Source organism: Carettochelys insculpta, chromosome 29 (assembly GCF_033958435.1).
Source record: "Carettochelys insculpta isolate YL-2023 chromosome 29, ASM3395843v1, whole genome shotgun sequence".
Taxonomy (NCBI): Eukaryota; Metazoa; Chordata; order Testudines; family Carettochelyidae; genus Carettochelys; species Carettochelys insculpta.
Window position 1 is genome coordinate 13,952,544 of NC_134165.1, and position 24,066 is coordinate 13,976,609.

Genomic DNA, 24,066 nt, shown 5'->3' on the forward strand with positions numbered 1-24,066 from the left:
TGGCTGAGGCCTTTCTTAGCACCATCAAGTTCTAATCTTCTCTCTTGCCCCCTGGGGTGGAAATTTGATCTCTCTGGCTGTGCCCTCTCTTCTAACAAGAGCTGGGCCATTGATGATCTCAGGGAGATGGCCCCCCCCACCAGTCTGGAAATTTGCAAACCAAACTGCTTTCTGAGAGTTGTTTTGTGAGTCCCAGATGCAGAATCCACATGGAGGAATCCCTGTTTATCCCTTACTGGCCCACCAGGCCCAAAGCTCCTTAGTCCTTCCACCTCCAACTACTGCCTCCCCATGGAATCAGAAGTGGAGTCCAGTATAAGAATATAAGTGTTTCCACCATCTGGAGATGGGGAATTGCTGGTGCTCTCCTGCATCCTACAGAGACTGACTGTGCAGCTGTTTTATTTGGTTCTCACAGGGCTGCTCACATTCCCTGATAGTTTTCACTTTACTTGCACCAACTTCCAATTCCTGAGAAACTTTTACACTGCCTGCTTTGGACCCTTCCAGAGCACAGCCAGTGGTTTCATACTGAGGCAGGTCCTGGCCATCAGGAGCTGAAACAAACTTCTCCCCGGGCAAAGGGCTGCTCTGGCTCTTACAGACAAGCACCTTTCCTGTTCATTCTCCTTCACCTCACTCCCATTTTCTGCAGTCCCCACAGACGGGTCAGGAAAAGTTTCAGGGAAATTCTCTTCCTTAAGAGCTTCCCCAAAACAACAACTCACCCCCGTCTGCCTGCAGAGGGGCACTGCTCCCTTGAGCCACAATCAGCTCCTGGGTTTCACCTACGCCCAGGATCACTTCTGGCCCATTAGGCAGATTCCCACGTAATCCCCCTCCAGGCAGACAGCCAGTACCACCGGACAGAAGGTTAGGATCCCTTTCCTCCCTTCTGCTACCAGCTCCTTTATCTTCATCAGTCAGCGTAACTTCATTGCCCGTCTGTTCTTGTGTCCTGGTGAGAGGATGACTCTGGTAGGACAGAGTCCTCTCACCCCCTCCCAGTAACACCTCAGCATCAGGCAAAGAACAGGTACCAGAATCGTCTGGTCTCTGGGATTCCCTGATGATCCTAACTGGATTAGACCAAGTTAAAGCATCATCCCCCCTGAGAGACACAGAGGCAGGCCCACTTCCCATCTGGGCTTCAGCTGCCCTCAGATCCAGCTCTGGGATCTTGGCTCCATCTTGAGCCCCCACAGGCTCAGGCAAAGGATTCACTTCCCCAGAAGCAGAAGCACTTTTCTTGCACCAAGGACCAGTGTCCTTAGCAGGGACACCACTGCCCATCCCAGAGCCATTTCCTCTGCTCCAGCCCCCATGGCTGGATTCAGAGACACACCTGGAATGCTCTTTTCTGGTGGATCCTTCTCCAGCCACCCGAGGCTGGGGAATCCTCCTCAGACAATGGGCTAGTTTCCTCATTGGCACCTTTTCCAAATGCAGGCTCTGCTCTCTCCCCAGGCTGCTGCTGCTGTTCAACACAGACAGACAATGGGAGACACTCTCTCCTTTGTCCCAGCCCCCCGGCTGGTCTCCACACACACACACAGAAGGTGGAGCAGCTTCTCTCACAGACAACTTGCCATTCCCAGTGGATCAGCTGCTTTCCTGCACAGACACACAGGCACCTTCCTTGGCCCAGGCCTGGAAAACTCTTCGCAGGTCTGTCTTGGCCACTAGTAGATGATGGGTTGGAATCGCTCCTTCCCTCCTTGAGCTGTGGCAGGCCCCTCGGTTCAGAGCTCCAGGCAGTCCAGGGTTCCCTGCCCCGATCCGGGCTCACCTCTGCAGGATTCTCCCCAGCCTTCAGCTCCGCCACTGCACATCCACGCTGCCTTGTCCAGCTTCTTTAATCTCGATTCGGTTTCCAGGTGCTACCACTTCACAGTGGAGTTGCTCAGCGTGGTTGCAGGCTCTCAGGCTGATGCCCTCTGCACCCCACGATTCCTGGAAGAATCCCTTCAGTGTGCCAGGCTCCTTGCGGGTCACAAGCTGCCCAGGGTTAGGCCTTAAGCTCCTCCGCCCTCTGCGACCGACTCCAACAGACTCTCAGAGGAACCCCTTCTTCAGTGTGACACCCGCTATCAAGGACCATGAGCACCCTGTCTTGGGAAGAACTCATTCAGCGTCAGCCTCCTTGTGGGTCACTTGTTTTCTGGGGGTTGGGCCCTCGGCCCCTCCACCTTCTGGGACCGACTCCAACAGATTCCCAGGAGTAACCCCTGCTCGGGTGTGGCACCCCCTCTCGAGAACCACGACCGCAGTTGCTTGGGTTCGGCCGCAGGCCCCTCCGCCTTGGGGAGCTGCACCTCACTGCCCTTCAGCACACCTGGGTCTCGCAGGCCCCACTTTTTCCGGGGCCCCGGTCACTTACTGCTGGATGCTCCATCCTCGGGGTGCAGAACATCCCACTTCTGACACCAGTGTGATGGGGTTCTGGGGTCCCCCAAGCTCTGCACCCTGTCCGCAGGCAGGAGAGTCTCTCACTCAGCAGGAAAACAGCAGGTTTATTAGCCGACAGGACACAGCATCGTACAGAGGAGTCAGTATAGCAGGCAGAGACAGCCAGTCCAATCCATGTTGGGGAGAGGAGGCCGCGAGGGGCCCCCAGAGCCGGGGCCTGGCCACCTCCTTGGTCTCTCTCTCCCTCAGCCCAGACTAACTGCTTCCAACTCCCAGTTCCAATTCAAACCCCTCAGGCTCCACCTCCTCCTTTGTCTGCAGTACAAAGGTGTTACCTGGTCGTCAGGGTTACCCTCAGCAGGAGCCCCACACACACACACACAGGTACCCCCACTCCATCACAGGCGGCTTCTCGGTCACTGGAGATTTTCCAGTGAAGATGAATTGTTTTCTAGCAGAGATGCTGTAGGCCAAAGCGGGTGGTTGCAGGGACATCCAGAGGTCAGACGAGGTGACCATAGTGCTGCCCTCTGGTCTTAGGATGGCCAACTCTATTCCAGCCCTGTGGCTGTAGCTGCAAAATGGCCCCCACTTTCTCCTCCAGTGCTCGGTGTGGCAGTCAGACACCATGATCTGCTGGTCCTGGCTGGCCTTTGCCTGCCAAAGGAGCCAGCATGCAGGAAGGCTGGGCACCCTCCTATCACAGGGGAGCACGTGCCACTGCTTGGCCCTACACCTCACAGCCAGAGCGCCCCCGTGCCCGGGGGGGTTGGACTGTGACACACAGTCAGCTCACTGAGAATCCTGAAGCATTGTATGTGTGAAGCAGCCATAGGTGTCACGCAGGCAGGAGAGGTGGAAGCGGCATGGCCACCTTTAACCCACGGTAGCTGACCCCTCCCTTCCTGCTCTGCAAGACGTAGTCAGTTTCAGCGCAGCCCCTTGAGAGGGGGTTCCGCCGGCAGGTGGTTGGTGCGCTGCCCGGCAGAGGAGGAGTCAGGCTGCAGAACTGCTCTGCGCGTCTCATGCTAAGTGGCCCAGAGAGTTAGCCCAAGAGCCTCTCGCCCGCCACAGGAGGGGATCGGCCTCAAGTAGGAGCTCTAGCAAAGAACGTGTTGCCCTCACCACCCTCCCACCCCCCCGCCCTGCCTGTGGGAATGTACGTGCCGGCCGGCGTGCAATTGTGAGAGCAGCCCTTGCACGGCGGCTGAGGAAGCACACGGCGGTGTCGCACGTCAGAGCCATGCTGTGGTGGTTTTGTCTTGCAGTCGAATTCAAAGCTCAAGCTGGTCCGCAGCCTGGCGGTGTGTGAGGAATCCTCCAGTCCCTTTGTGGATGGGCCCTTGGAAGCCCAGGTAGGCCAAGGCTAAGCCAGCCGTGAAACGTGGGTCTTTTTTTCAGCGCTGGCCCGAGGGAGAGCCGCATCCAGTTACGGCTCGGTTCCTAGGCCACGTCGGCAGTGCAGACGAGGAGCGTGATTGCCTTTCTCCTCTGCACGTGCTTGCACTAGGGCATGGAAGTAGCGGTGAGCCTGCGTGAGCATGGGTGGTGACAGCAGAAGCCCAGCTGAACAGTCAAGCCGAGAGCCACCTGAAACCGGGGAGCCAGTCCTGCACTGCTGCAGCAGCTCCCTGCTATTTACATCCCCACGAGCCGTGTACAAAGGCATCAGCATTAAAAACTCCCCTGCCCCCGCCAAGCGAACGTGAACCTGAGCCCAGCGAGTCGAGCGGGGTCCCTCGGGGGTCAGAGCTCAGGCCGGTTCTGTTCCGTGTCCTCGTCGGTGATTTAAATAAGCCTAGACAAAGCACCTGGGAAGTGTGCAGATGATACCGAGCTGGGAGGGGCTGCAAGGGCTTTGGAGGAGAGGGTTACAATTCAGAATGATCTGCCCCAACTGGAGAAATGGTCTGGGATAAAGCGGGCGAAATTCAAGTACTCCTCTTAGGAGGGAAACCTGCAGCCTGGGAAGTGACGGCCTAGGACGGGGCGCTGCAGAAAGGGAGTGAAAAATGAATGAACAGGGTAACACTGGTGCAAAAAAAGCAGCCTTCAGTCTAGCCAGCGTGCTGGAAGGAGAACACAGCAAGTAATTCTTCCTCACTACTCTGCACTGACTGGGCCAAAACGGGAGGAGCGTGTCCAGTTCTGGAAGCCGCCTCCAGAGAAGAGCAATGAGAGTGATTAAAGGGGTTTGGGCAGGAAGCAATAGGCTTCAACTCCAGCAAGGGAGGTGTAGGTCGGACGTTGTGAAAAATGGCCTGACTGTCCGAGGGGTTACGCCCTGGAGTAAACAGCTTAGGCAGGTTGTGGAATCTCTGTCACTGGAGACTTTTAAGAGCAGTTAGACAGCTGTTGGGGTGGTTTAGCCAGTACTCGGTCCTGCCATGTGTGCAGGGCCCTGGACCAGGGAGGTCCCCTCCATTCCTGGGATTCTGTGACTTAGCTCTCACTTGCAGGTTCCCTGATGCAGGTCATGCCAGCTGCTGGGCGTGGACTCCGGAGAGCCCCAGGACATATTTGGGTCCCTGAACTCAGCAAAATTCTGTCTGCTTATTTCTAGGACATTATTCAGTTGCATGTCAGCTGCCCCTCGGACAAGGAAGAGGAAAAGTCTACAAAAGATGGGCCCGAGAAAGAGGAAAAAGAGAAGAATAAGGAGAAGGCGCCCAGGAAAATGCTCTCTAGAGGTCAGGTGTCCTCTCAGCATGCTGGCGTGGGGCGGTGGGAGCCTGCTGGGACTCAGCCGTCAGTGCAACAAGGCAGATCTCTGCTAACGGGCTCTGTCCTTTGGCGCTCACCCCCCACGGGATGACCTAGGTGTAGTATCTAGCTGCAGGCGGAGGGTTGGACTAGCTGCCCCTCTAGGTCCTATCCAGCCCCGTATCTATCACTCTGTGGCACATGGCTTCCTTAGGGGCTGAGAGATCTGGGTGCTTCTGAATGATAGTTACAAGCAAACACCGCCCACCCCCACCCTGAAACTCACCAGTAGAGATGGGGCACCAGAGGGGGCTTGGCAGATGTCCAACCCAGAGGCTTTCTTTAAATCCCTTTGTTAACATTTCGGGACCTAAAAGTGCTTGGAAGAGCAAGGTTTAAAATTTGCATCTGAGAGCAAGTCATGCCTGAAGTCTTGCCACTGAGACACCCCTCTGCCAGCTCAACTCTGCAGGGGCAGGCAGAAAGTCACAGCTTTTCTGCTACTGCTTTAAAGAGGGGTGCTCCTGGTAAAGTAACCTCAGAGGCCTCGGCTACACAAGTCGCTCACATGAAGCTTCCGTGTTTGGACGTGAGAGGGCACACGGGTGGCTCTACCCAAGAGGGCGAGCTGTGGAACCGGGTGGCTGGGGGTGACGCACAATGATTTTTACTTGCGTGAATGTCAGATCAATGTTTAGAATGAAAATGTTCCTTCGCTGATTGTTTGGAATGCATCACAGGCTTTGATTCTGGAGCTGCATAGGCCCATGTCATCTGGGGCTTTCTCTTCCCAGCACCCCCGGGAGCTTAAGGGAGCTCTCAACCCTCCTGGTTATAGCTGCGAGAACAGACACACAGAGCAATTCTGTGACTTGCTCCTGATTGCAGGAGGAGCGTGCAGCAGGAAGAGGAATTGAACTCAGGCTCTTGGTCCCTGTCGACCAGTCTCTCCCCCATCTGACGCCTAGGCATGAGACTCTTTACTTAGACTCATAATCTAGCGTTTGTTTCTTTAGCTCTAAGCCGAGTCTACCCCACCGACTTCAGTGGCTTTGTACCCACCCATGTGGGCAGGAAATGCCACTGCGGAAATCCCTTCACCTTCCCGTTTGTGCCGGCTGTACCATGGATAATTGTGTTTCCTTAGCACATAGAAGCCCCAGGCCTGCACCAGCCCCTTAACCATTAGGTGCTGGCTACACTCTGAACACAATGTCCAGACACTTCCCTTCATCTGTTCTTCTGTTGTTGTTGTTGTAGATTCCAGCCAAGAGTACACGGACTCCACTGGAATAGACTTGCATGAATTTTTAGTAAATACACTGAAAAAAAATCCAAGGTAGGTCACAGGCTGGTAAACCCACCAGGTGGTTGGGTGGAGGGAGGAGGATGCTTTTAACTGGCGTGCTGCATTCCAGTCATAGAATCATAGAGTGCCAGGACTGGAAGAGACCTCGAGAGGCCATCGAGTCCAGCCCCCTGCCCCAATGGCAGGACCGAGTACTGTCTAAACCATCCCTGATAGACATCCACCTAACCTGTTCTTAAATATCTCCAGTGGTGGAGATTCTACAACCTCCCTTGGCAATTTATTCCACTGTTTGACTGCCCTGACAGTTACGAACTTTTGCCTAATGTCCAGCCTAAACCTCCCTTGCTGCAGTTTAAGTCCATTGCCTCTTGGTCTATCCTCAGAGGCCAAAAAGAACAAGTTTTCTCCCTCCACATTATGACACCCTTTTAGACACCTGAAAACCACTATCATGTCCCCCCCCCAATCTTCTCTTTTCCAAAGTAAACAAGCCCAGTTGCAATGATTCAGGGAGGCTGCAGGGGACAGAGAGAAATTGCAAATCCATGTGATCGGTTGCACATCTTGAAATCCAAGGGGACGAGGCCCAGAGTAGGAGGTTGGAAAGCTCGGGCAGGAGAAGCAGTAATTCCCCCTTACTGCAGACTGGGGAGACAGACCTGCTTGTACATTATAGATTCAAACTGAGAAAGGAAAGAGAATTGGTTTGAATGCAGGCAGGCAGGGAGCCTTAACTGTACTAAAATCCCTCCTCTAAACAGCCCGCAAAGCCCTGTCTGTAGAGCACTGGCTGCGAGGTCAGTAAGAAGGCAATGGACTTAAACTGCAGCAAGGGAAGTTTAGGTTGGACATTAGGAAAAAGTTCCTAACTGTCAGGGTGGTCAAGTACTGGAATAAGTTGCCAAGGGAGGTTGTGGAATCTCCCTCGCTGGAGATATTTAAGAACAGATTAGATAGACGTCTATCAGGGATGGTGTAGATAGTGGTCGGTCCTGCCGTCGGGGCAGGGGACTGGACTCAATGGCCTCTGGAGGCCCCTTCCGGTCCTAGTGTTCTATGATTCTATGATAAGAAGCAATATCAGCCTGACTGCCGAGTGTGGCCGAGGCATAGAGATAACAAGCTTGTGTTGCTGTTGACACAACCTCCATTGATACAAGCATCCAGTGGTCTCAGCAGTGGCTCTCCTTGGACAGAAACTCTTGCCTCATAATGTGTTGTTTTTTTTTTTAATACTGCACCGCAGAGAGAGGGCGAAGCCAGTGCGTTTAACAGCCTGGAGCTCTGCTAATGCCAGGCCTTTTCAGTGTCTCAGGGCGGAGGGGGTGTTGAGTTGCAATTATCAAAGAGAGCTGCCTTCTTCTCTCCTCTTCTAATGCGATTTTCTCCTCCCCCCCCGCCCCTGTCTTTTCTGGACAGGGATAGAATGATGCTGCTAAAGTTAGAACAGGAGATTCTGGAATTCATTAGCGATAACAAGTAAGTGGCCAGCGGCGTTTGCATGAGGCGACTGGGGAAGTAACCGGCACCCTCGTTCGGAAGGGCGCAGAGAGCCAGGCTCCCGATAGGAGAGCTCTTTGAAAGCAGCCGGCTGCATGTGCCGTGCTCTACCGCGCCCAGGGCTGCCGTCTCAGAGCACTTTATGATGCACCGCGCGTGGGGGGGCGAGGAGGGGCCAAGTCTGTGCCAGTTCCCTTGGAACTAGCTTCTCCCCTGCAGCCCCCGTCCGGCAAAGCCGTCAGGCTCGGGGCAGAATTCAGCCTGCGCTGGGGTGAGTTGGGCCAGAGACGCGCTCCAGGGGGAGCAGCATTTAGCCTGTGACTTGTCCTGTCCTGCTTTGGCTCTGGGTGATGACGAATGCTGAACCGGGGTCTCGCTCGTTCTGGGCTGAGCCCTGTTTGCGTCCGAAGACTCTCATCAGGTGCCAGGCAGCCTGCAAACAAGGGCCCTCTCCCCTCTGTTCCCAGCAATCAGTTCAAGAAGTTCCCTCAGATGACCTCGTACCACAGGATGCTCTTGCACAGGGTAGCTGCCTACTTCGGCATGGACCATAATGTTGACCAAACCGGGAAAGCCGTCATCATCAACAAGACCAGTAACACTCGGATGTAAGGAGAGCCCTGCCCCACCCCGCCCTGCCTTGCACTCCCCACCCAGCCCAGCTCTTCCAGCCAGGCCTGCAAAGGGGGCCTGGGTTGGGGGAGAGGAGATGACAGAGCAGGGAAGCCTGGACTCCCTGCCCCCAGCTCCCGGTGCGGACATGGGTGGGGGCTTTCCCCTCCCTGAATGCACTACTGCTCCAGCTGGCATGGACCAGGTAGAGGGGATCTGTTGGCAGCCTGAGACTCCCAGTGGCTTGCAGCCTCCAGCCTCCACCTTGTACCCCCCCTACCCCCAGGCCTCCCTGGCAGCAAAGTAACAGGGGCGGTTCCCAGTCATCTTTGCCGGCCCTGAATGACAGTGTCTTTCCTCCCCCAGCCCCGAGCAGAGGTTCTCCGAGCACATAAAAGATGAGAAGAACGTCGACTTCCCGCAGAGGTTCATCCTCAAGCGGGACGACGCCAGCATGGACCGGGACGATAACCAGGTGGGTGCGGGCAGGGACCCAAGGGGCAGCTGCCACGGCTGGTGCTGTTTCTTGGCGTCTGGCTTGCCTGGGGATGGGACCTGCAGATGTCTGGGGATGTTCATCTTGCGAGGGGGTAGCGTCTAATCCCGCCGGTCTGTGCTGTTACCTCCCACAGCTGCCCGCCCGGGGACCTGCCAGCAGCCTTGCTGTCTCTGCTGGCAGCAGGGCACCAATGGCAGGCAAAGGCCAGGCCCTCTCCAGCCATTTCAGCAGAATGGGAAACAAAACCTCAGCAGTGACATGGTTAACAGCCTTGCCAGGGAACGGCCCTCGGGAGCTTTCGGGCTCCCCGCACGCTCGGGCAGAAGTGCGTCTGCTGGTGCTGCGGTCACGGATTCAGGCTTTGCAGCCACAGAGCTGGGGCCTGGCTCTTTTGAGATCAAAGCCAAGATTCTGGAGCCCGGCTCCGCTTCCGGGCCACAGATTCCAGGAGTCCGCAGGGCCCAGTAGGATACACCCCAGGCCCCAGAAGTCGGGCAGTGTGGCCTCTTGCACTTTCTACCCTGCGACCTCAGCTGTGGTCTGGAGCTGTTCAGGTGATGGCAGGAGCATCTCAGGGAGGAGCCCTCCTCCCCCTGCAGAGTGTGCCTGCTCCCTGGGTCCCTCGCTTGGGAGAGGCCCAACTGTAGCCACTGCTCTTTGCTCCAGAGAGGTGCTGCCTGGCGTGGGCGACCTCCTCTTGTCAATGACGTGCCTGGCTCTGGGGGAGGGGGAAGAACCACAGCGTTGGATTACAAAGTGCCCCATATCCCTTGGGCTGCAACTCGCTTAGGAACTTCAGCATGGCAGCTCCCTGTCCTGGTGTACTTATACTAGCCCCATTGTACAGATGGGCCACTGAGGCAGGCAAGTCTAAGTGGCATGCCCAGGGTCACCCAGGGAGCCAGTGGCAGAGTGGGGTATTTAATCCAGACTCCTTACAGCCAGGCTAGCATCCAGACGTCCCTGGAGTAGGCAGCAGAGGTGGGCTGGGGCAGGGAAGCAGATAACTCCACGTATCCTTACATCTTTAGCCACTCCTTTTCCAATGCATTTTGCACGCAGCCTTGAGATGGTTACAAAGGATGGTGGCGAGTGAAGCCAGGAGCTTTCACCGCTGTGCTGGGGGTGGGGAGCTGGCTGTCCCCTGGAGCCCGCACTGGGCGGCCAGGCAGGCTCAGCTCCCAGGGTGCTAAAGGGCCCCAAAAGGCCGTTCAGCCGCAAGAAATTCCCCTGGAAAAACGATGAACTTGAGCCATTTGAGAGCCTCCGTCCCCCACGCCCTGCCAGGGCTCACAAAAGAGGAGGCAACATGTCCTGGGCTGATGAGATCAGCAGGGCCCAAGGTCCCTCCCCAGAGGAGTGACGGCAGTCTCTGTGCGCCTCCTGGGGCTGGCTCCGTCTCCACACGGGCGCCTTCTTAGAGCCTCCGCCCCGAGCCCTCGTGCCAGGCAGCCCATCTCTGCTGCTTCCGAGCCTCCCTTCCACGGCTCACCGCCTTCCTGCAAACGGGGCGGGACACAACTGGGCAGGAGGTTGGAAGACTTCAAACCACCCACCCTCTCCTGCACCTCTCTGTAGCCCTAGTCCCAGGGGAGCCCGGGCTGCGCTCTCGGCCCTTGGCGGTGTGGCTTGGTAGTTCCCTGGGGTGGAGTTGTGGTGCAGACGCTGGGTGCAGCTGCACTGCAGCTGGGAGTCGAATTTCCAGCTGCAGCAGAGGTGAAGACGCCTGGTTTGGCTAAGGGAAGTGCTCTAATGGCAGCGGGTTGGACTGGCCGCCCACGTGGAACCTGCCTGAGGTCTTCGGCCGGGGGGCAGCGCCACCACAGCCGGCTGGCTCCAGCAGAGCTGGCGTGTGTGTGTGGCGCTGAGCTGGCGATGTTCCCCCAGCAGCTGGACGGACGTACCCTTCGCAGCAGGGGTGTGCGTCCAGCCCCAGGCCCTGTTCAGCTGCGCTCCATCCCATCCGCTGATCCCAGGCGGAGTGGCTGCGCTTTTCCCCAGAGGGTCCTGGCTGCCGAGGAAGACGGCAGAGCGCGTCTCGCCGGCAGCTGCTGCTGCCTGGGGCAGAGACCTGGCTGGGTTATCAGAGCACCGGGCAGGCGCCGGCGGCATCGGTGTCAGTGTGCCATGTCCCCCTCCTGGCCGCAGCGTTCAGTGCACAAAGCCGGCATCTGACTGGCCTCCCTGTGTCCCTCCAGATCAGGCTTCCGCTGCAGGATGGGAGGAGGAGCAAGTCAATCGAGGAGCGAGAGGAGGAGTACCAGCGGGTCCGAGAGCGGATATTTGCACGCGAGGTGAGCCCGGCTGCTGCCAGCACCCCCTTCCCCGGGTTTTGGGGGCGAGGGGGGGCGGGTTTACAGGGCAGGGACCCCCCCTCTGCACCGGCTGCCCTCTCGCCCTGCCCTGCCCTGCCCTGCCCTTTCCCGCTGGGCAGGAGAAGAGATGTGTGTGCACAGGGTTGGCCCGGCAGCAGCTCAAGCAGTTTGCTTCCTGGAGGCAGGTGGGCGAGGTGGCCCGGGGCGGGGGCAATGCAGGGGTGCAGTAGGGCAGTGCTGGCTAGCGGGATCCCAGCACCATGACAGGCGTGCGGGGTCGGGCTTCCTGCAGTTCCACGTGCTGATTGCATCTGGGCTGGTTAATAACCTGTCTGCTCAGTGCCTGCCCGGCCTGAGCACTGGACAGACCCCGGCTCCCCGTCCCCACTGCTAGGAGTGGGCAGGTTCTGCCAAGAGGAGAGTCAGGGCCCAGCTCTTGGCCGAGGGGAGTCACTGGCTGGAGGCCATCAGGAGACAGGTGTCCTCTGTGGCTTGGCCCCTGCAAGCTGGGCTGCCTCTGACCGGAGTACAGGGCATGGAACGAGCGTGCAACTGCAACGTGCCTGGACGTGAGCTGCACGCTGCCTGTGTGAGCCATTGGAGTGCTGCATTGCCTGGCGATTGGAGCAGGGCCTCAGGATTCCTGGGTTCCCTCCTTACTACTTTGCCCAGGTTTATAGAGCAGGACGGTAATGCCTGGCCCAGCATGGGGAGGTGTAATATTTCGAGGGGTTCTGGGCCAAGCTGAGAGAACCTACCCTGGGCAAATAGCTTAAAACTGGGCCACTCACAGCCCAGAGTCCGGTCTCCTCCTTAATTAGGCAAAAGTTCCCCTGCCAGCCCCTCTGGCCAGCCAGAAGCTACAAAGTAAACCCCCAGATTCTCCAGCTGCTCCTAGTGCCCAAACCAGCAACCTCCTTACTCAGGTGTGAGGTTGTGAATCCATCCAACTTCTCCCAGCCACATCCCCAGGTCAATATATGCTCAGATCGTCCCCCAGCGAGCACACCGGGCCCGGCCTGTCCTGTAGAGTCTACCATCGAAGGAAAGAAAGTGGAGGGGTGAGAGGGCAGAATTGTTACAGCGATACATCACACACGTCAGTGACAGCTATTGATGCAGCCCACAGCAATGGTGCAAGCTGGTGTCTTGAGAGTCCCTGGAAATACATCCTCCGAGGGATGGGCCCCAGTCTACACGGGCCCAGGTCATGAGGGCTGAAGAACCAAATGTCACTGCCAGGGACGTCTTTATCGACTTGCCCTGTAGAGGGACAAACCCTTTCTTCTTCAACCCGGCAGCGGAGGGTCACTGGACCAGGTGCCTGTGGGGGCATCATGCCGTTGGCCGCTGGGTCCGTGTGGTTTCCATGTGTGAGCCTCTGCCTTTGTTCAGCCCATGTAGCCTGCCTGGGGAGCTGATCCCACCGTCCATCGCGCCCCTTAGCTCTTAACAGTCCGAACGCAGCTGTGGAGCCAGTAGGTGAAACGTCACACACAGACATGCCACAGACAGAGCAGCAGCAGAAACAGATTTCAGTGACTCACCAGCTTGCAGCAGACACCTCACGCGGCCCAGGGCTTGGTGCAAACATAATACCGTGGGTGCAGAAATGGCTTTGATATTTAATTTAAATCCAGTAGCATCCCGGGGGGGTCATGGGGAAGAGCTGTGAGGCACTGGGCCCTTTCAGGTGGCGGGAGCTGGAGAAGGCCCTGACACTCCAGCGAGGGGCCTGAGATAAGAACCTTTGCCGAAGCACAGAGTGGGCCGTGACCTGAAGAGCTGTGGGGCGGGAGCGTGCGGCAGCCCCGTCTCCCAGCCATGCCCAGCCCAGCCCCCTCCGCCGCGGTCACGGCCGGTTCTGCTGCCTTATCCACTGTTTTCCTTTTCTCTCCCCTCCGCGTCCCCGCCCTGCCGCCAGACTGGCCAGAACGGGTACCTGACGGACAGCAGGTGAGTACCACCGCGGCCTCGCGCCCACGCCTGTCGCTTGCAGGGAGGACAGGGTAACCCTGTAACTTTGCTTTTCTCTGATGTTAACCAACAGACTCGCCAAGGAAGGCTTTTGCTCTAGCTCTCACAAACGGAGGCAGATGTTTAGGTACCTCTGTGTGGTCTCTCGCGTCCCGTGTGCCGCACAGCGAGCTCGCCCCATGCATGGCTGCTTGTGGCGTCAGTTTCGTCGTCTCTTTTGCAACATCCCTTTGTTTTTTGCCTCCCGAGTTGGATTGCTGCGGAGTCGTCTGTGCTGATCCGTTCCAGTGGGGGTGAAGGGGCGGGAGCGGGAGCCGGGGAGAGACGTGGGATGAACACTCTGCTCCCACCTGGCCCTGGCACTCCGCGGGCAACAGATCCTGGCTGTCTGACCCGTGGCCGAGTTCACATCTTGTCGCACCTGCGTCTGTGCTCAGACGATGGCCCTGGCAGCGCCCGTTCCCCAGAGCCCAGGGGGATCAGCTCAAGCCCCATTTTCTTGTCATTCCTTTTAAGGGGCGCTTCCTTCTGAGGGGTCGAGAGCCCTGGGCACGAAGGGGCTCTGAGCACGTGCAGAGCAGGCAGGCTGGGCTGGGGTCCTGGTGGCTCACTGCACTCGGGACTCTGTCCCTCCTGTTTAAGGTGGTGGAACATGATGCAGGAGCTGTTGGGATCTGCCAGCCTGGGCAAACACAGAGCTCCCTTCCCCCAGCAGCCTCTGGCCAGCGGTTGCACCCTGCCTGTCCCTGGGGGCTGCAGGTGTGAGCCCTGCTTGGGGCAGTGGCTTTCCAGAGAGGGGCCAAGGGCTCTGGGGGCTACCTCCTCCAGGCTCTGCTCTGTGGGGAGCTGCACCAGGCTCGTGCTGTCTCCATGGCGTGCTCATTCTGGGCCCAGCTCTGTCTCGTGTTCTCATGCAGCGGCTGTCGGGCTGCTCTGCCTGTAGCATGCTCAGAGCAGCCCCTGGGATCCCTCCTCATCCCCTGCCCCGTGCGGTTCCTGCACTCCCAGCTTCCGGACAGAGTCCCCATGGCTCCGGCATCCAGGGAGGGGCTGGGGCTTCAGGGGCGCAGCAGGTCCCTCCACCCTGGCTTCCCTGGGTCATATTCTCTCTGTGCTCCTCATTAAGCAGCACTGGCTAACGCTCTGGGTGTGGCCTGAGGCGGCGCTGCTGTGCCAGGGGGTCGGGCGTATGCCCTGAGCATTAGCAATGGAGAACATGGACCTACCCCCCTCAGAGCAGCGGGGGGTGTGGGGGTTGGAAGCTCGTCCCCCCCGGGACCGTTCAGCCTCCCACCGCTTGATGTTCAACAGTTAGAAACAAAGCAAGGCTCCGGTTCCCGGGAACGGGCCAGGCGCGGCCACGGAGGGCACCAGGTGGGCTGTCCAGGAGCTGCATTTACAAAGCTGTTCTGGCTGCTGTCCCGCCGTCCCTCAGGCGCTGCAGCTCCCCGGGCCGCCCCTGCTGCTGTAGGCATCGAGCTGCGGGGGCAGGAGGCCTGGCTGGGCATGGCCCCCGAAGCCCAGCTGCACGCCTGGCACTGGGCAGAACAAGCCTCTCAAGCCGCCCTTTAACGGGCTCCTCTGTCCTGGCAGCTCCGAGCACCCAGCAGGAGCTGGCCATGCACCCTGGGCTAGCGAGTGGAGGGGGGTCAACGTGAGTGGAGGAAATGCGGAGCAGAGCTGCACAGCGGGGCTGGGTTCCCTGGTACCTTAGGACCCCAGCATGTGCCGCTGGGTGGGTGTAAGCGGACGTGGGAGCAGACCTCACAGGGCCTAGATGGCCTCTGCCTCAGAAGGGGAGGGTCTGACAGCTGGACCCTGCCCAGGCTGATGAGCACCTGCTAGCAGGGCTCTGGAGCAGCAGCAGCGGAGGCTCGGGCTGGCAGAGCCAGGGGAGCATGGCCGTGAGCCTGTGTACCCAGCCTGAGCAGTGCTGGGGCCGGGAGGGTCGCCCTTGGCTGTGCCGTAGATGTCCTTCTCCCTTGCAGCTGAAGCAGGCCCGGTCCTGCTCCCAGCACAGCTCGAGTCGGGGCGGCCGAGCTGCCGGTGGTGGGGCAGGTTTGCCAGCGGCTCGGTGGGCTCCCGGCGAGAGGCCATTGGGAGAGGCCCCCAGCAGCCCCACGACACCCATCCCCCTTCCGATGGCTGCCTGGCCCTGGTGCACTGTGCTGCCCGCAGCCCTTGGCTGCCTGCTCTGGGGAGCTGCTGCCAGGTCGGCAGCGTAACCACTGTATCTCCTCAGGGGTAACCGGGAAGGACTGAACCGGGCCTCGGGCAGCCGGCACAGCAGCACGGAGAGCGAGCTGAAGTCGCTGGAGCCTCGGCCGTGGAGCAGCACTGACTCGGATAGCTCCATCCGCAGCCTGCGGCCGCCCGTCACAAAAGCCAGCAGCTTCAGTGGCATCTCCATCCTGACGCGAGGGGACAGTGTCGGGAGCAGCGCCGGCCGGCCAGCCAGGCCAGGTACCACTTAGCTGCTCTGAGACGGAGCAGACACCGGTGGTTGGGCGAACAGTGCGGCCCTGGCTCCTTCTCGCCCAGCCAGCAAACGGAGCTGTCCTCGGTGCCAAGCAGCCTCTGGCAGTGAGCTGAGCACGCGTGGGGGTGATTTCCTGCATTATTTCCTTGTCAGGGCTTTCCAGGCGAAGGCATGTGTTGGCTGGGTTACCACCCACTCCTGCCCCAGGGGTCTTAACTCCCCATGGCGCAGCTACCACACGCTGGGGCCATGTCACCCTGCGGGGAACCAGAGCTGGTGTCCTCCCAAATCCCTCCCCGCCGCGGGCTCGGGCTGCTGGAAGAGGACTTTGCCTGTCCTGTGTTGTCTTGGCCCCCCAGAGGACGGAGCCAGTAATTAGCTGGTCTCCCCAGACTCAGCCTAACAGCAGGCCTGACGCTGCCAGTTCTGATCCACTGCCCGCAGGCTAGAGGTGCGCCCGAGGGGGCGGAAGGGGGAAGCCCGTCGCTGGATTCCTTGTTTGTCTGCAGCGTTGTGCGTGGCGAAGGGCACCTCTGTCACCCTGGCCGCTGGAATATCCGGCGACCTCCCAGTCTGGGGCTGCTGGCTGGGAAGAGTTTTGCTGTCCCTTGCAACTGCAGAAACTGACGTTCTCCAAAGCCGCTGTTGAGGGGCCAGTGGGCCAGTGAGGGCCGTGCAGGGCTTAGGCGGTTACTCTGCAGACGTATTAAGTCAGAAAAATGTGCAGAGAGGTTTTCAATCTCTGCACCACGTCCCCTGGCCCTGGCCCCATGCTGCTGATGCCTGCAGAGCGAGTCCCTGTCAGCCAGCCACGCGCTGGCCCTGCTTGGGCTCCGGTGGCACTCTGCGGGCAGTCCTGGTTTAGTCCGCCCCTTGCTGCCTGCTCCTCTCGTTGGTGTCCCACAATTGCCTTCTTCCAGCCCAGGCAGTTCACAGCAGCCCCTTCCTGCCAGTGCTCCCTGACTCCGTACCAGAGACGTGCAGGCAGCAAATGAACCCCTCCAACGGCTGCTCTTCCTCTAGTACCCGCTTGTGCTGTGCTGCAGAGGGCTCCAGCCAGCAGCAGGTCACGCCTGTTCCCTGCCTCCTTCCCCTAGCGAAGGGGGCACAGCTACCGCCTGGAACTCGCCCCTGGCAGCAGAGCTGGGCACTTGAACCACACTGTGGTGCCAAGCAGAGCAATCCGCATTACTTCCCCAAGCGTGTGGGGCAGACCCCCGCCCAGCTGCAGTTGAGCTACTTCATGAACAGCCCTGGGGGGCGGGAAGGCCCGGCTGTCGAGTGGGGCTGGTAAGGGCAGCGTTTGATTAGAGGGGGAGGCGGGTGCGCAGAGGGAACAGCTGCCCTGCACTCTGGGGTGTCACAGCAGCGGGGGGGTGCACGTGCATGGCTCACCCAGGCCGTGCACCTTTGGAGCGAGCTGGCTCGGGCAGGCGTGCCTGTGCGTGCTGGAGTCCAAGAGGGGTGTGCTGTGAGCGTCCTCGCCTGGCAGCGGAGAGGGGGGCGTGCTGGCTAAACAGCCCTCGCGGCTTTCCCAGCGAGCCGCTAGCGCTGGCTTGGAATGAGCAACAGGCAAACTCAGCGATGGCACCGGCTGTGCCATGCCGCGTTCTAGGGAGCCTTTGGTTCTCGCCTCTGGCGCCGCTCCGGGGGCGCGCTCGGGGCTGGGTTTCCCCGGCAGGCGGACGCTGATGTCTTTCTGCAGGTGACTGAGCCTGGGGCGGAGGGGGCACTGGCCAGCCCCGCTCGTGGGTCCCTCCCCGTGTACCGACACTGCCTCTCGTCTCCCCGCTCCAGGTCTGCCGCTCAGCACCCCCGAAGCATGCAGCCAAGTCGCCTCGTCCCAGCCCAGCCGAGGGAGCTGCTTGCCCTGCACTGCGCAGCAGCCTCCGCAGCAGCACCAAGCCCTTCCGCCCACGCCCCAGCAACAGCCTGCACTGAGCAATCACCTGATCTCGCCGGTGAGTCACGACTCGGCCTGGTCCTCAGCCTCCCTCTCCCCTGGCTGCGGAGCAGCGTGCCCAGCGCCCGAGGCGGAGGGTCCAGGGTGCCTGCAGCAGGTTGGCTGCAGCTTCCTTCTTGCAGGGGCTTGGGGAGGCCCTCCCTGCCCTGCCCCCTGCATGGTTACCGGCGCCTCGCTGTGTCCTAGCTTGGCTGTGCGAAGCCCGCACGTTGCTTCGGCCTTGGGAGCAAGTCCCCATGGACTGGGATGGGGTTTGACGTCTCATGGGCGTCCAAATCCCATTGGCTTTCGGCAAGGCAGGTCCCCAGTGCCCCTAGGCTCCTCCGGAGGGAGATGGACTGTGCACCGGAGTGTTTGGGAAGGGCTGTGATACTCCCCTCCCTGGCGATGCAGCACCCCCTGGTGCCAGAGAGGGGATACTGCGGTGTCCTGTGAGTACTGCTGGCCCTGCCTCTGGGCATGGGCCTGGCAGCTGTGTGCGCACCTGGGCGTGGTGGGAGAGGCTCACACCCGCAGTTAGTCGGCTGCTGGGTTGTGTGTAGGGCTCTGCCACGCTGGCGTCGCTGTGTCCCCAGACCTCAGCTGTGCCCAGGCTGGTCCTGCCTGCCGACCTCGCCCGAGGGGGAGCTAAGGAGCTGGCGTCCTGGGCTATGCAGAGTGCTGTCGGAGCCATCGGTGCTCTGTGTCCCCTGGGTTGCCAGGCCAGAGGGCTAGAGCCACGCGCCATTGGCCATTGTGGCAGCACTGGGAGCCAGGACTCGAACTGGGTGCTCCAGGCTACGACAGGGCTGTTGGAAAGCTCTCCTCATGACTCCTCAAACTCCAGCGCCCTGCCCCTGCTGCAGAGTGGGGCCTGGGACGTCCCCAGCGAAATTGTCCCTTCTCCTTCCCTTGGCACCCTGGACGGCTGGTGCTTTCCCCTCCTGCGAACGGGCTGAGGGATTGGCTGGCCACGCAGGACAGCGGTGGGGCCAGGCAACCTGGCGGTTGTCATCTGACCTCGGGCAAGGCTGTGTGGGTCGTCGCCTTATCCGGGCCTTCAGACAGCGAAGGCTGCGCCATGCCCAGCCTGCCTGCACCAGCACCTGTCTGTCTCCCCGCAGCACACCCAGCACTGCCGGACGCTCAGCGGCTCCAAGGGGGTCCATACCCTGCCTCTGAGAACTGCCCAACTCATGGCCTGAGTGCACCGGGCTGCCTGGGTAACTTGACCTGAGAACAAAGCAGCCTCATCTGCCTGCTCCCAGGCCCCCCGTGTGCTCGGTCTGCGGGACCCCTTGGAGGACTGGCAGATGCTGCTTCTCGTCAGTCTCCTGCTCTGCTTCTGAGGGGCAGTCGGAGGGAGCACAAGCCCTGGGATTGAGTCCTGGGGGTATAGATTGGGTGCCCATGTTCTAGAAGGCCCAGGTTCATTTCCCCACCATTCTCGTCCTGGGCCAAGCCCCAGGGATGCTCGGGAGCCAGGAGCCGGGTGTGGACAGTCGGCCCTTTAGAAATCCCCTGGGTTTGTTCCTCCCCACAAAGCTGCATTCTCAGAGTCTGCAGGAGCTGCATCTTCATGACTTCCCCTCGTGGTCCTCTGTGGGCTGCCCACCACCTCAGAAGGGGGGTGTGGGTCGCCAGTCCCAGCCTGCGCGCTGGCGGGAAGCTGGCTCGCGAGTGCCTGTTCTGCCGCCCCTGCCTGTGGGAAGTGTCGCGCTGGTGTGCCCTGAGTACTCTGTGTGATGGGGTTCAGGGGTCCCCCTGCACTGCACCCCGTCTGCTGGCAGGAGTGACTCTCACTCAGCAGGTACAACAGAAGGTTTATTAGGCAACAGATGCCCAGTTTCTCCCAGAAGCGACAGCACAGCAGCCAGAGACAGTCCTCCCAACCTGTCCTGGGGAGAAGACCCCGAGGGGGGCCCCTCTGGGGTGTAGCTTTCCCCCTCCTCAGGCTGGCTCCCTTCCAGCTCCTCTTTCCCCAGCTTCCTAACTGCCGCCCCCGATTCAAAACCCAGCTCGGCTCCTCCCTCCTCTTTGTTCGGGGCAGAGGTGTTACCTGCCAGTTGTAGCCCCAGGGTCATCCTTAGCCACTGGGAGCTGCTGCTTGTCTCTCACATCCAGCCTGACTCACACATCACTCCCCCCACTCCGTGGGTCACTTCCCAAGCTGTGCTGCTCTGTGGCGGGAGCTTGGCTGTGTCTCTGTAACGGGTGCAATTCGCCGCCTCACTGGGAATTAACCAGCCCAGCACCCAGAGTGCCCTCTTCTGGCCACTGTCTCACCTGCTGTTACCCATCTCTTCCTTCTCTGCCTTACGGCAGGGCCTGGAGCCCTTCTCTCAGGGTATTGCCGTTACCGTGCCGCACGCTCGGGGGTCATCCCCTCCCAGGGAACACCAAGCCTCTGTACCCACCTTGCCCCCGTCACCCAGTGCCAATCTTCATCTAGCCCCCAGCTCAGGGACAAACTGCCGTCTGAAGTGGCCACTCATCATTGGCGAGGGGTTGGACCTGCTCCCTGGCTGCCTCTCTGCCACCCCTAGGGCCCTCAGCCTTATCTCAGGCCCTGCAGCCCAGGGCTTGCTTGGCCAGAGCTCCCCCAGGTCACCCTGACTGTCCCCAGCCCTGCTCTGTCCTTGGTACCCAACAAGCGCAGGCGGCTAGGTGCCTCCCCCCACGGGCTGGGGCAAGAGCTCACCTGGCCCAGGTAACTCCTTTATACAGCCCTCCTGGGCTCTGATTGGCTGCCACAGTCCTTCCCCCCATTGGTTCTCAGGACAGCTTTTAACTCTTTCTGCACCAGTGCCTGGCAATTGCCCTGTCACAGTCCCCTTCCAACCCCCCTGAGGGTCTGAATGGGGCCCTCCCTGGTACCCTCCTTGCTGCTCCCTGGCTGTGCCAGCCACCGGAGTCAGCCACGGGTCCCTGCAGCCGGAGTCTCCCGCCACGTCTCACTAGAAGTCCTTGTTCCCCATCTGGAGGTGGGCGTGGCTCTGCAGCACCCCATCCCCCAGCACCTTTCCGTCCCTGGCTGGACCGGCGGCTGATGAGCAGGGGGGTGGGGGGACAGGAGGGTGCCAGCCGGATGCTGCGCCTACGACCAGGGCAAACAGATTGAAAGCAGCCCCCTGCGGCTGAAGCCAGGGGAAGGTTTCTAGCCCTCACGGAGCGAGGTCCGCAGCAGCCTCGGCCAGGGATCGGGGGTCAGAAACCCCCAGTGCCTTCGAGGCTGAGCTGGATTGTTGTAAGCAGGGGGTGGTCTGCCAGCAGTCATAGCTGCAGCTGGGAGGACCCTGAGTCGCTGCAGAGAGCCCTTCCCAGGCATTCGGCTGGGGGCTGTCCCCCACGCGCGCAGGCCCTGATGGCCAGATGTGGGGTCGGAATTTCCTCTCCTTCCCCTCCCCCCACCTTCGGGTTGGCAGAGGCCCTGGGGGAATTGGCTTTCCTCCGCAGCGTTGGGGCAGGGGGCCCTCCAGCCTCAAACCAGTGTCAGCACTGCTGTGTCCAGCTGCAGGCTTCGAACCCTGATCGCAGGATCACAGCAGCTCAGCCAGCGCTCCGGTCTATTACAGGCCTGGCTGCCAGAGGCTCCTGCCCGCAGCAGGAGTGAGCTCAGACTAGCTGACCATGGTGGGCCCTTCTGACCTTCGAGCCTCAGGACGGGGGTGCTGAGTGAGCTGGGCTTGGCCTGACCTGCGCTACGGGGACAGCCCAGTGCCCAGTTCTCGTCCCGGCGTAACAGTGTGAATGGAACCGAGCAGGGGGAGCCTGTCTGGGTGCTGGGTGACTAACTCCCCATCCGCCTGCCCACCCGTGCGCTGATCCCGGGGGAGGAGGTGCTGACCCAGCGTGGCAGGGAAGGCATCTGCATGGAAGGAGATGGGGGTAACCCCCAGCAAGAGCAGCTCTGCAGAGCCAGAGAGGCCAGGCAGGGCAACTTTCAGCCCCGACTTCCGCCTCCCCACCTGCTGGGGCAGTGTGGCACGAGGCGGGGTTCAGAGCTGTCCGAGCAGACAGGGTGTGGAATTTCAGGGCCTTCGGGGGACGGGCTGCTCCAGCTGCCCCAAAACATAGGGGAGCTCTGCTCCAGACCACCCCACTGGCTGATGTGGGGCTGCTCCCCTCCAGTGGTGGCTGGACAAAGCAGCAGGGAAGTGAAGATCCGGTGGGAGTTTGGGTGTGAACCAGGGGCTTTGGAGGCGCTGTCCTCCCATGTGTCAGCCAAAGCCTGAGCTCCTGGAGTCCTGTGATTCCGGCTCTGGCAAGCCTGGAGCCAGGAGGTGAATGGGAAGAACCTGACATGCTGGGTTTGTAGCTGATCTCCTGGCAGGAAGGGTTCCTGGGCATTAGCAGAGTAAACTGCAGCGGGGCCAGTGATGAGAAGCCAGCCTGAGGCTGAGCGCCATTGGGCAGCTGAGCAGCTCTGCAAGGCGCTGGGGCGGGGAGGGGCCTGTCCCTCGGTGTGCCGGGATGCAGGGGGTGCAGGTGCTGAAGGAGCAGAAATCGTCGGTAGTTGTGTGTGGGGCGAGCGAGCCCCTCTCCGTCCCCAGCCCTGCAGAGATGGGCTCCCCCAGCTCCCTGAGTGGCCCTTCCCCAGGGTGCTGTGAAAGCCGGTAGCTTTCTGCAGCCCGCTTGGACCTCTGCATCTCCAGGCGCCCTGTATGTGTCGACGGTGAGCTCGGTGACTAACCTGCCCTTCCTTCTCTCTCTCCCTCCCTCTGCCTCCCCCTGCCTCTCTCTCTGCTGGTCTCAGCCGGTCCCAGCTCTGCAGCCCGTTCAGTACTCTCCAAGCTCCTGTCCCCAGGTCCTCCTGCCTGTCTCTCCACCCCAGCAGTACAACATGGTATAACCCGTTTCCTGTTCTCGCCCGCGTCTGTCCTGTCTGTGCTGTGTCTGTGTCGTGCCGGGCTTCGCTAACCCCACCCCTGCAGCAGCCCCTGACACACTGGGCCACGTGCATTGGCTGGGTGGCTCGCAGTAACCAGTGCCAGACTGGGCAAGCTCACTGGGGCCCATCCCCGGGCTCTGGGTTGGGCGGTGCCTGCTCAGCTCTCTAGGAAAGGCAGAGTCAAGAGCATTGCAGGCGGGTGAGGGGCGGGTGTGGCTCAAGCTCTCACCAAGGGAAGGGGCTGTCGGGGGGGGGGCAGAGTTTGGGGTTCACCTTGCAAATGCCTGGGGGCCAGAGCCCCAAGCTGCCAGGGGCTGCCTGCTTATGGAGCATTTGCCCCCTGGCCCAGTGGGTCGTCGCCAGTGGGAGCGTGGGGCAGCGAGGAGCAGGGGCTGGCCCTGCAGCGTGCCACCTCAGCCTGGCAAGGCTGTGACTGCTGGGGCGAAGTGTGGGGAGGGGCTCCCAGCTTCAGGCAGCCCCCGAGGCTGGAGGAACTTGGGAGTAACGAGGGCCGGGGAAAGGCTGCTGGCTCAGCAAGCTCCGCGGCTGGGCTGTGACACAAGGAGACCCCGGTACCTGCCTCTTGCCCTGCCCCAGGTGCTCCCTGCTTGCCCCCAAGGGCGGCTGCTGTCCCCAGGCTCTCCGGCAGCAGTGCTGAGTGGGGAGAGCAGGGCAGGTTCCCGATGTGGCTGCGGCGTGGCCCATCTCCGTTCTCCGTCTCCCTCCGCCCACAGGCTGATGAGCTCAGTGCCCCCTTTGGGCAGATCAGCCTCACCCGCCAGGGCTCCACGGAAGCTCCAGACCCATCCTCGGCCCTGTTCCAGCCGCCCCTCATCTCCCAGCACCCTCAGCAGACGGGCTTCATCATGGCGTCCCCAGGACAGCCCATCTCAGCCTCCAGCTACTCCACCTCGGGACACACGGCCCCTGCGCAGCAAGTCCTGCCCCAGGGCTACCTGCAGCCTCCCCAGCAGGTAAGCAGCAGGCTGGGCACACCGGCGTCGCCTCAGTGGGTATGGAGTAAACGGGGGCAGCCCCTGGGAACAGGGTGCCTGGCCCTTGCTGGAGCACAGCCCACGCCTTTGGTGCCTGCTGCAGACGGCTTCCGGCGGGGACCTGGCTGCCTGGGAAGGCTGGAGCAGCAGGGGCGAGACATGCTGCCATGCACAGTGGGTGCTCAGGAGTGGCCTGAGGCTGGCTTCTGCCAGCAGCAGCCCCCCCTGCAAGCCCAGTTGTGCCACCGCACGGCACTGGCACCAGCAGAGCTGAGCGAAGGTCTCGCCCGAGCCACTGCGCGCCGTCGGGGCCAGGCCCACTCAGGCTGGGATTCAGGCGCGCGCTTGGGCTGCGATGGGGACTGGCTGTTGGAGCAGCTACACACTGAGGGTCACAGGCCCCGATCCTGCAGCCTTTCATGTGGGTACTCG

The 24,066-nt window shown here is 60.7% G+C and overlaps 1 protein-coding gene across 11 annotated transcripts in view; it reads left to right on the top strand.

Annotated features, from left to right (window-relative positions):
- The window catches only part of R3HDM2 (R3H domain containing 2), a 102,736-nt gene that overhangs the window by 67,913 nt on the left and 10,757 nt on the right, over positions 1 to 24,066 (top strand). For 5 of the 11 annotated variants that reach the window (XM_074979404.1, XM_074979403.1, XM_074979405.1 and 2 more), the window contains 13 exons: positions 3,678 to 3,764; positions 4,973 to 5,099; positions 6,373 to 6,451; positions 7,844 to 7,903; positions 8,392 to 8,532; positions 8,903 to 9,011; positions 11,234 to 11,329; positions 13,275 to 13,306; positions 13,401 to 13,454; positions 15,570 to 15,790; positions 17,604 to 17,767; positions 22,505 to 22,594; positions 23,374 to 23,613. In XM_074979404.1, coding sequence (XP_074835505.1) covers positions 3,678 to 3,764; positions 4,973 to 5,099; positions 6,373 to 6,451; positions 7,844 to 7,903; positions 8,392 to 8,532; positions 8,903 to 9,011; positions 11,234 to 11,329; positions 13,275 to 13,306; positions 13,401 to 13,454; positions 15,570 to 15,790; positions 17,604 to 17,767; positions 22,505 to 22,594; positions 23,374 to 23,613 — 1,500 coding nt within the window. The remainder of the gene's footprint in view (positions 1 to 3,677; positions 3,765 to 4,972; positions 5,100 to 6,372; positions 6,452 to 7,843; positions 7,904 to 8,391; positions 8,533 to 8,902; positions 9,012 to 11,233; positions 11,330 to 13,274; positions 13,307 to 13,400; positions 13,455 to 15,569; positions 15,791 to 17,603; positions 17,768 to 22,504; positions 22,595 to 23,373; positions 23,614 to 24,066) is intronic. The other 6 variants (XM_074979401.1, XM_074979402.1, XM_074979399.1 and 3 more) reach the window with 3 other exon arrangements.